Source organism: Zeugodacus cucurbitae, chromosome 3 (assembly GCF_028554725.1).
Source record: "Zeugodacus cucurbitae isolate PBARC_wt_2022May chromosome 3, idZeuCucr1.2, whole genome shotgun sequence".
NCBI lineage: Eukaryota > Metazoa > Arthropoda > Insecta > Diptera > Tephritidae > Zeugodacus > Zeugodacus cucurbitae.
The window spans coordinates 41,050,930-41,063,019 of record NC_071668.1 but is presented as its reverse complement, the minus strand read 5'-3'; the positions used below and the strand labels follow the sequence as shown (position 1 = coordinate 41,063,019).

The following is a 12,090-nucleotide window of genomic DNA, read 5'->3' as shown; positions in this document are numbered from 1 at the left end:
TTTCATAATAAATTCAAATAATCGCGCTGATACAGCGGAATCTTCGGATGAGTGTGAAACAGAATACTCGTTGGATATTTGGAACCAGAATAAACATTTGGTCCACCAAAAGGTGAAATGTAAGCTGTCAAATTTATCTACAATTACAGGGACGAAGGTTGAAGAGAAAATGTATCTCGGCTGTTACCCTTACCAATCAGAAGCCAATAGAGTTTGGGTTGACATGAAGACTGTGTTTCCGGTGTTGTATAAATAGGCTTATTAATATTTACACATTGTGCCCACTTCAGTGCCAAGTAAATGACCGTTTTCTAAACCCAGGGCAACTATTACGCATAAGTAAAATCGAAAAGAAATGACATTGAAAAAACTTTTCATGTCGCTGTTTTGAAATTCTGTTATTTATTGAGAAAAAACTTTAACAGACATATAATGCTAAGTGAAATAAAATGTATCAACTTAAGACGTACTACATTTCATTTATTTATGCTTCTGTATCCCTTAGCTTTTCACACTTAATTTAGATTAAGTTAAAAAAGTTCATAAATACATCCGATGTTTTAATGGCCGATGTTTTTGATTTCGATGGGTTTTGATGAAATATCGATACATCGAACCATCGATGTTTCATTTCACGATGTTTGCATCCCTAATAGCAACCCAGTAAAAAATCTTGGGATTAATACCAAAATCGAGTAAAGAAGGAGTAATGATTTGTTCATCCATTTCGAGCATTATGTGAGCAATAAAGACATTTTCGTTAGTTTTTACAAAAATCGTTTCATTTCACAATGTTTGCATCCCTAATAGCAACCCAGTAAAAAATCTTTGAATTAATACCAAAATCGAGTAAAGAAGGAGTAATGATTTGTTCATCCATTTCGAGCATTATGTGAGCAATAAAGGCATTTTCGTTAGTTTTTACAAAAATCGTTTGTTTCCTCGCTTTTTGATACATTTTGGAGGAATAAATGAGCTTTATAAGAATAGAGGATAAAGCGTAAAGGCTTATCTTAACTGTTAATTATTGTGAAATTCTGTTATGTTCTATAAAAGCGTATTTTGTCAATTTAAATTAGTTTGAATTTTGCAATCGACGCGTCAACGTGAATCAAGTGTATAAAATTGTTATGCGGGTAAAAAGTGATAAATTACAGTATAAATGTATGTAATTATTTATAAAAAATTTGTGTATATTTATTCTCAAGACGATTAGTGCAAAAATAAATTGAAAAATAGTCTACTATATTGGTCCATCAAAGCCTCCAGATATGAAAGCTAATTAAAAATAAAAACTATTGTTTTTCGGTAAGATCTGATTTTATTTTATATTTCGTTTAATTAACTAGTATATGTTATTTTTTTTTCATACTTTCCAGAATCCGTTAAAGAAAACTTTACATCTTGTGGGGACTTTACAATCGAAACCGAAAGACCTATTCACTAAAATCTACTCCAACTTTCAATTCAACGAAAATATTAAAATTACCTCTACCATTTACCAACTATTAACATTATTTTGAATTATTATAACTAATTTTGTTAAGTGAACTAATATATTCTGTGAGTAGATATTAGCTCGTATTGCATGTCTTTGAGTGTAAGTGGACACCGCCATTGTATTTCACGCAAGCTTACTCTGAGTGATGAAATTAGGCACTCATGCAGTTCTCTGCTGTTAATTAAAAGCTGACAACAAGAATTAAATTTAATTTTTTGTATTTACTTCGTTAACACGGTTCATTCAAAGCTTTCTATATATATACTACAATTTTAACAAACAATCTAACATTTATTTATTTGCTTCTTCCTCTTCTCGTCTTTCTTTTTATCATCACACTGACCGTTGTTGATTACTTTGCGGGATTATCCTTATATGTATGTGTTTGCGCAGTGCCGCATTGCCGGCCGCACGTCGTCATGCCACATATAAAAAATCAATTTCGCATGACAATTTAAGCGACTGCGCCCAATACTATGCAACACTTTGCGGCTTAAGCTTTTTGGAACATATCAACGAACTTGTGCATGGACGATTTATGCAATAACCACGAAGGGCGATGAAAAATGTGCGTGTAAACACGCAACATAGTACACACATACACACAAATATGCGCATACATATATGCAATAAATAAATATTAGAATCCAACCGATTAATCGGCATCTTCCAGTATCTATCTATCTACATATGTATAAATGGGTTTTCAACACTATGCAACACTTTGCGGCTTAAGCTTTCTGGAACATATCAACGAACTTGTGCATGGACGATTTATGCAATAACCACGAAGGGCGAGGAAAAATGTGCGTGTAAACACGCAGCATAGTACACTCATACACACAAACATGCGCATACATATATGCAATAAATAAATACTAGAATCCAACCGATTAATCGGCATCTTCCAGTATCTATATATCTACATATGTATAAATGGATTTTCAAAAGTAGACCGATAAGGACAGCAAACCATGCCATATTTTTTCCAGCTCGTTTGACATTGCTCTCAGTAAGGTTTCATTATAAAGATGGTACAACCCAATAGAGTTTGGGTTGACATGAAGACTGTGTTTCCGGTGTTGTATAAATAGGCTTATTAATATTTACACATTGTGCCCACTTCAGTGCCAAGTAAATGACCGTTTTCTAAACCCAGGGCAACTATTACGCATAAGTAAAATCGAAAAGAAATGACATTGAAAAAACTTTTCATGTCGCTGTTTTGAAATTCTGTTATTTATTGAGAAAAAACTTTAACAGACATATAATGCTAAGTGAAATAAAATGTATCAACTTAAGACGTACTACATTTCATTTATTTATGCTTCTGTATCCCTTAGCTTTTCACACTTAATTTAGATTAAGTTAAAAAAGTTCATAAATACATCCGATGTTTTAATGGCCGATGTTTTTGATTTCGATGGGTTTTGATGAAATATCGATACATCGAACCATCGATGTTTCATTTCACGATGTTTGCATCCCTAATAGCAACCCAGTAAAAAATCTTGGGATTAATACCAAAATCGAGTAAAGAAGGAGTAATGATTTGTTCATCCATTTCGAGCATTATGTGAGCAATAAAGACATTTTCGTTAGTTTTTACAAAAATCGTTTCATTTCACAATGTTTGCATCCCTAATAGCAACCCAGTAAAAAATCTTTGAATTAATACCAAAATCGAGTAAAGAAGGAGTAATGATTTGTTCATCCATTTCGAGCATTATGTGAGCAATAAAGGCATTTTCGTTAGTTTTTACAAAAATTGTTTGTTTCCTCGCTTTTTGATACATTTTGGAGGAATAAATGAGTTTATAAGAATAGAGGATAAAGCGTAAAGGCTTATCTTAACTGTTAATTATTGTGAAATTCTGTTATGTTCTATAAAAGCGTATTTTGTCAATTTAAATTAGTTTGAATTTTGCAATCGACGCGTCAACGTGAATCAAGTGTATAAAATTGTTATGCGGGTAAAAAGTGATAAATTACAGTATAAATGTATGTAATTATTTATAAAAAATTTGTGTATATTTATTCTCAAGACGATTAGTGCAAAAATAAATTGAAAAATAGTCTACTATATTGGTCCATCAAAGCCTCCAGATATGAAAGCTAATTAAAAATAAAAACTATTGTTTTTCGGTAAGATCTGATTTTATTTTATATTTCGTTTAATTAACTAGTATATGTTATTTTTTTTTTTCATACTTTCCAGAATCCGTTAAAGAAAACTTTACATCTTGTGGGGACTTTACAATCGAAACCGAAAGACCTATTCACTAAAATCTACTCCAACTTTCAATTCAACGAAAATATTAAAATTACCTCTACCATTTACCAACTATTAACATTATTTTGAATTATTATAACTAATTTTGTTAAGTGAACTAATATATTCTGTGAGTAGATATTAGCTCGTATTGCATGTCTTTGAGTGTAAGTGGACACCGCCATTGTATTTCACGCAAGCTTACTCTGAGTGATGAAATTAGGCACTCATGCAGTTCTCTGCTGTTAATTAAAAGCTGACAACAAGAATTAAATTTAATTTTTTGTATTTACTTCGTTAACACGGTTCATTCAAAGCTTTCTATGCGCTTATAAGCGTGTGTCGTGTGTGTAATATATCGATGTATATATATACTACAATTTTAACAAACAATCTAACATTTATTTATTTGCTTCTTCCTCTTCTCGTCTTTCTTTTTATCATCACACTGACCGTTGTTGATTACTTTGCGGGATTATCCTTATATGTATGTGTTTGCGCAGTGCCGCATTGCCGGCCGCACGTCGTCATGCCACATATAAAAAATCAATTTCGCATGACAATTTAAGCGACTGCGCCCAATACTATGCAACACTTTGCGGCTTAAGCTTTTTGGAACATATCAACGAACTTGTGCATGGACGATTTATGCAATAACCACGAAGGGCGATGAAAAATGTGCGTGTAAACACGCAACATAGTACACACATACACACAAATATGCGCATACATATATGCAATAAATAAATATTAGAATCCAACCGATTAATCGGCATCTTCCAGTATCTATCTATCTACATATGTATAAATGGGTTTTCAACACTATGCAACACTTTGCGGCTTAAGCTTTCTGGAACATATCAACGAACTTGTGCATGGACGATTTATGCAATAACCACGAAGGGCGAGGAAAAATGTGCGTGTAAACACGCAGCATAGTACACTCATACACACAAACATGCGCATACATATATGCAATAAATAAATACTAGAATCCAACCGATTAATCGGCATCTTCCAGTATCTATATATCTACATATGTATAAATGGATTTTCAAAAGTAGACCGATAAGGACAGCAAACCATGCCATATTTTTTCCAGCTCGTTTGACATTGCTCTCAGTAAGGTTTCATTATAAAGATGGTACAGAAGTACTCAAACTGGTATACAAAATTTTAAATGGAACTGAACTTTGAAGTCAATCTGAATCGTTTACTTGACAATATATAAAGTTAGCACTAGTGAAGATATCGGAACAGAACTTTGCCCAAACACTACATTTTTGGTGTGGCTTCTCCCTTCGCCGAAATCGGACTTGAAGTTTTAAGTTAATTGAATATGACGACCTCAGTGCTTCTAAGCTGCTGTTACCAAAAATATAAGTAAGTCTCTCAGATATTTTAAAGAAATTCAGAGGGAATATTTTTCATCTAATAATATGTCTCTATGCCAGAAATGGGTAAAACCAGTTCATAACTTCACCTAGCTCCCATTACCTGATATTAAGATTTCCAACTTTCAATGGACTTTATACCATATATATCACGAATATGTAGGCCAAATTGAGTGTTATATTAATAAAATTAAATAAATAAATTGCGAGAGTATAAAATGTTCGGTTACACCCGAACTTAGCCCTTCATTGCTTGTTTTATTTTCTTTTAGTAAACCAAAAAATATTTCCGACCTTTGATTAAATCTATTTTACCTGGAAGTGAAGGGTCGCCCAACATTTCAAAAGTGGAATTTGAAAGTTGTTTTTTAATTAATTTAACGGTGGATAACTTTGTGGACGGTGATTGTAGTTTATCACTAAAATACAAGAAAATAAGGAATCAAAGCTTTTGACAAATGAAAGTTGTTTATGGCCAAAATTTCTGCTTTTAATAATAAAAATTAAGTTTTGACAGGGATGGCTGCTGGATATTTGTAAGTAAATAGATGCACGTGCCATATTTGATTTCAATTCAACTAATTCAAATACACATAAAAAACAATAATATATTAAATATTTCCTTTTAAAATCTGAGCTTTTCCTTTTCAAATTGTGATGAGCTTGTTCTTTTAGAGAATCTTTAAAGGTTTTTGGCTGGCGGTGGTATGGAATGACACCTTCCGTACTATATTGTACATTCGTATACCCAATAAAGTATATTAATTAATCTATACTACTATTATAAAGAGTATTTTTGATAAACCCATAATTAGATATATACAATCCTTTCGTATGTATGTTTGTAATGAATAAACTCAAAAATACTGTGCCGATTTCAAAATTAAAATTCTTTCACCATTGGAAAGCTACCGAGCACACCGAGTAACATAGGCTATATTACAAACGATTACAAAAATGTTATTCAAAATATTGGCCGTCTCTAGCTACTACTTTTGACCATCTTTCTGGCAGCATGCGTATTCCGTGCAAATGTCGAGAATTCGGCTCAAAAAGTGACATTTTCAGTTTTGAGAATAAAAGATCGATATAAAACGATTGATATAAATCGACCAGTGCTTGACTCTAGAGACATTTCCGCAAATGTTAAGAATTCGGCTCAAAAAGTGACATTTTCAGTTAAGAATAAGTTTGCCGTTAAACACTGAGTTTTTCATGTTCAAAATCCGGGGCATTGAAAAAGTATAGTCCAATTTCAACAAATTTTCCACAAGTGATGCCACAAATACGGTATTTGTGTATAGTTTTATTCCGCTTTCTAGTGTATATATTACAAAGTGAACGAATTAGATGGAATTAAAAATTGAGTTATATGGAAAGTAGGGGTGGTTGTGATCCGATTTCGCCCATTTTTCATCAATGTTATTAGGGTTTTAAGAAAATATTATATACCGAATTTCATGAAAATCGGTAGAGTAGTTTTGAGATGACCCATAAGTGTAAGACGCCACTCCCATTAACCATTTTTTTAATCTGAGTGAATCTTCCTTTTGCCATTTCTGCTGTAAAATTTAGTGTTTCTGGAGCTTTCCGTTAGTGAGTGAGCTTTTAGTAATTTTCAACATAACTTAGAGTCGACTCATCAGGTCTAAAGCTACACTCATAAGCTCCAATCAGTTCAATAACGATGGGCTTTTGTCTTTCACACAATACGCTCCACATGACATTTTATGCGATATTGAGGAGACTCATACCACGGTAATTGGCGCAGATTGTGGGTTCTTCCTTTTTAAGGATTGGGGAGAGCATACAGAGATTCCAATCGTCATATTTTGCAAATGAGCTGATTCAAGCACCTTATCAGTTCTTCTCCGCCGTATTTGAAAAGCTCGGCCCTGATGTAGTACTTTCATAGCCATTCAGCAGGTGGGAGAAGTGTTGCCTCCATAAACCTAGTATGCCCTGGACACCAATTACCAGATTACCGTCTCCGTCCCTACATGATAATGTTCCGGTCTCGAAACCTTCTGTGAATCGCCTCATCTTTTCATAAAATTTTCGAGCATTACCCATGTCGGACAGCTCTTCATACTCACGCATTTATGCCTCGATATCTATTCACCCCGCAACGTTGCGAGGTAGGCAGTGTTCTTTCTCTCCACTGCGAAACTACACACCTAATCGTACCAACTCGCGTTTTGTCGTTGCTGAAGTCCAATTGTTTTGGTTGCAGAACTGCAGTAAGCCCCTGATAAGCTGCAAAAAAATGAAGTACCAGTCCCACATGACGTTCTTACATAAATACTGAAAATAATCTGCATTGAATGACCCCATGGTACTATTTGACATGTAAACGTACATGCAGTATATACAACGTACTTAAAAACCCTGCTTCATAACTGTCTCCCGATATGGAAGAGACAGCAGCTGTTTTAATCAGCAACACTGAAAAGCATTCCTGATTCCCCATCAGTATATCGGTCAATTTGCTTGCTCGACACAGCTGGATATTAATTAAGCATAGGTTAGAGATAACCATCACTAATTCTGGAAGCCTCTCTCCAAATCAGCATGGCTTCCGAACAGGTGTGTGAACATTAGTTGCCATACAAGTTACCATAAAAAGTGTAGAAATTGCCCGCCCTATAAACGAAAAGTACTCCTGGCATTCGAAATATTAAATAATAAATGAGCACTAACTTTTGCTGCGTCCACCATCACTGCACGATTCCCGTAAGGGCGACAATCACCATAAACCGATTTTTTCACTTTGACGCGCTGGAGAGAATCGAGTACGTCCGGGTGGAGGATCAATCCTAACATCACCAGGAGCGCGACAACCCCATGATTTCCATATTTCGATGGACACCCAATGATGAAGCTTTGAAGCCGGCGTCTTGAACATTTTGAAGACGGCAGCGACATATCAAACAGCAATTTCATTGTTGCCGTACTAAAACCTTTCATTTCAATAAAATTTACATATTTAGTTTAAAGTGAAATTATTTGTGCAAAAAATGTAAGGTGGTCGATTTATTTGTTTTAAATAATCGATTGTTATTATAAATGATATATCAAAGTTATTTTACGTTTCTGCTGGCGAAATAACGTCATACTTGTTAGAACTTTGAATAATTTTACATTTCACATATTAGTGGCAGCTCTACAGCGGCCATTGTCGTCGGCAAAATTAGAAACATTTCTAATTTGGCGACAGGGAAGACTTCAACCCTTTTGTCGTGACAGTTATCGCTCGTCGCTAGTCGTATTCTATGTGTTCAGCACATAAGTCCTACAACTAAACGAGTTAGATATAAGGATATATATACTTTCTAACTCGAATATATATATATATATTCAAATCCCGATGTCTGTTTGTCCGTCCGTCTTTCCGTCCGTGCAAGCTGTAACTTGAGTAAAAATTTAGATATCTTAATGAAACTTGGAACACGTGTTCCTTGGCACCATAAGAAGGTTAAGTTTGAAGATGGGCGGAATCGGACCACTGCCACGCCCACAAAATGGCGATAACCGAAAACACATAAAGCTATGAACTTAAAATTTGGTACAAATGATTGTTCTAGGAAGGGGCATATTTGGATGTAATTTTTTTGGGAAAGTGGACGTGGCCCCGCTCCCTACTAAGTTTTTTATACTTTCAGGAGTTGTTTTTTTCAGGCATTTCCTTATATAGTCCAAAAATGGAGAAAATCGGATTATAACCACGTCCACCTCCCATACAAAGGATACGTTGAAAACTACTAAAAATGCTTTAATTCTGTAAGGAAAACCAACATAAGCCTTAAAATTCTCTATAAAGAAGGCACAGAAATGCTGCATTTAAAATTGTATTCAAAATTTTAAATGGGCGTGGTTCCGCCCCCTTATGGGTCAAACTACTCGACCAATTTCAATGAAATTCGGTTTGTAATATTTCCCTTGCATCCCAATGATATGTTGTGAAAATAGGCCAAATGGCTTCACAACCACGCCTACTTCCTATATACCAGAACTTTGAAGTCGATCTGAATCGTGTACCTAACAATATATAAAGTAAGCACTAGTGAAGATATCGGAACAGAACTTTGCAAACATACTGCATTTAAGGAGCGGCATCGCCCTTCTAAAAATCTCCGAAATCGGTAAATAAGTTTTCAAGACCCTATATATCGAATTTACAATCGCAATGGCAGTTCACTAATTTGAGTTCGATCACAGTACATATCTTTTAGTAGTTCAGTAGTTCTAATTCGAGCTCTAATTGTAGTTCTAATTGTAACAAAAGCAGTTCATTAATCCAAAGCGATCACTGTAGCAATAGCAGTTCGAAAAGTAGTAGTAATCAGCTCAGTAGCTGTAACAGTTAGAAAAGTAGCAATCACAGTTCAGTAGCAATAACAGTTCAGGATCACAGTAACAATTTTTGTTGCTATGTAGAAAATTTTGGGTGCGGTGATTATAAAAGCAGTTAAATTTACTCAAAATTTACCAACAGTTAACAGGTACAGGATATTGTTAAAATTAATTAATTTGAAAAATTGAAAAATTAAAAAGGAAATGTGGAGTACAAATTCTCATAAATTCGTTTTTTATACTCTCACAACAATGTTGCTAAGAGAGTATTATAGTTTTGTTCACATAACGTTGGTTGTAAGTCCTAAAACTAAACGAGTTAGATATAGGGTAATATATATCAAAATGATCAGGGTGACGAGTAAAGTTCAAATCCGCATGTCTGTCTGACCATCCGTCCGTGCAAGCTGTAACTTGAGTAAAAATTGAGATGAAACTTGGAAGACTTATTTCTTGGCACCATAAGATCATCGTTTCTTTTAGGTCCTACCTTATACAGTCCAAAAATGGAGGAAATCAGATTATAACCACGCCCACCTCTCATACAAAGGTTATGTTGAAAACTACTAAAAATGCTTTAATTCAGTAAGGAAAACCACCAGAAACCTTAGATTTCATTACAAAGATGGTACAGAAGAGCTGCACTCAAAATGGTAAACAAAATTTAAATGGGCGTGGTTCCGCCCACTTATGTGTGAAAAACCATATCTCATATTTCAATGAAATTAGGTTCATAATATCTTCCTAGCTTCCCAATGATATGTTGTGAAAATAGTCCAAATCGGTTCACAACCACGCCTACTTCCCATATACTAGAACTTTGAAGTCGATCTGAATCGTTTACTTTGCAATATATAAAGTAAGCACTAGATAGATAAGATATCGGAACAGAACTTTGCAAAAATACTGCATTTAAAGAGTGGCATCGCCCTACCAAAAATCGTCGAAATCGGTAAATAAGTTTTCAAGACCTCAGTGCTTCTAACAAATTTTTTACTGAAAGTATAGGTAAGTCTCTCAGATATTTTGAAGAAATTCAGAGAGAATATGTTTCTTCTAATAATATGTCTCCGTGCAAAATGAGAGAATTCGGGTCATAACTTCCCCTATCTCCTACATATGTGAGTCAAATTGTTTGTTATATTAATAAAATTAAATACATAAATTGCGAGAGTATAAAATGTTCGGTGACACTCGAACTAAGCCCTTCCTTACTTGTTTTTTGTTGCGATCGTAATAGCAATATAAAATCACAGTGATCAAAAATAGCAATATCGCTCATTACTAACTAAAATACGGTGCTGTAAACCATTTTAATTATGTGGAGTTGTGAAATATACATTGAACGGAAAGAGAACTTTAAGCTATTTTATAACAATCATATATTTTCTGACATTTAGAAAAAAATTAAATTCAAAATAAACTGAAATCTAAAAACAAAATTAGAAAAAATTATAAGAAAAATATGTTGAAAACTAATAATTATAATGGAAAACAATACAGTAGTTTTCCGAAATATCATATATGAGGCTCTGGAAAAAAAGCCACTTGAAAAAAAAGTTCTTTATTTTCTTTGGCAATGATATATCTTATAGTATATGTAAAACCTAAAATAGACAAGTAAGGAAAGGCTAAGTTCGGGTGCAACCGAACATTTTATACTCTCGCAATTTATTGAAGAATCTTACAAACATAATTCTTTCATTTTCACCAGCAGGGTACACTATATCCAAGACTATACGCTCACTTAATTTTGCTAAGATATCTCACATACTAACCAATACATATATGCGGCATAAAGCTCACCGTATTTTTGAAAAACCTATACTTAGGTATATGAGAGCTAGGAGACGTTATGACCCAATTTTAATAATTTTTTTAACAGAACACTATTAGAAGAAAACACTTTCCTCTTAATTACATTAAATTATCTGAGAGATTTACCCAAATTTTCGGTTAAAATTTACCCTTAGGCGCTGAGTTCAACATGTTCGATATCTGGGGCCTTGAAAAGTTATAGTCCGTTTTCGACATTTTTCACAAGTGAAGTCAGAGATCATATGTACTATTTGTGTAAAGTTTTCTTCCACTATCTTCATTGGTTCCTTATGTATACATGATAAAGTGAAGGAATCGGATGGAATACAAATTTGAGTTATAAAAAAAGTAGTCGTGGTTGTGAACCGATTTTTTATCCGTATTATCAGAGTGTAAAGAAAATATTATATTCCGAATTTCATTGAAATCTGTCGAGTAGTTCCTGAGATATGGTAACCCACTTTTAGTAATTTTCAACCTAACATTTGTATGGGAGGTGGGCGTGGTAATTATCCGATTTCAACTATTTTCATGGTGTGTGGTGGGGTACGTAAGAGAACTGACTGCAGAAAGTTTGGTTTATATAGTTTTTTTGGTTTGCCTGTTATATATAAATCACCGATTTGTGGGCGGGGCCAAGCCCACTTCCCCAAAAAAAACTACACCCAAATATGCCCCTTCCTAGTGCGATCCTTTATTCCAAATTTTACTGTTATAACTTTATTTATGGCTTAGTTATGACACTTTATGTG

At 34.0% G+C, this 12,090-nt stretch overlaps 1 protein-coding gene across 3 annotated transcripts in view; it reads left to right on the top strand.

Moving 5' to 3' along the window:
- LOC105219910 (uncharacterized) overlaps positions 1–12,090 on the top strand; it is a 48,178-nt gene that overhangs the window by 31,696 nt on the left and 4,392 nt on the right. For 2 of the 3 annotated variants that reach the window (XM_054227503.1, XM_054227501.1), the window contains one exon: positions 1,895–2,529. The exons of the other annotated variant lie outside the window; for it this stretch is intronic. In XM_054227503.1, coding sequence (XP_054083478.1) covers positions 1,895–2,048 — 154 coding nt within the window. In that variant the 3' untranslated portion in view covers positions 2,049–2,529. Of the gene's footprint in view, positions 1–1,894; positions 2,530–12,090 lie in introns of those variants that run through there. 3 annotated transcript variants of the gene reach the window in all.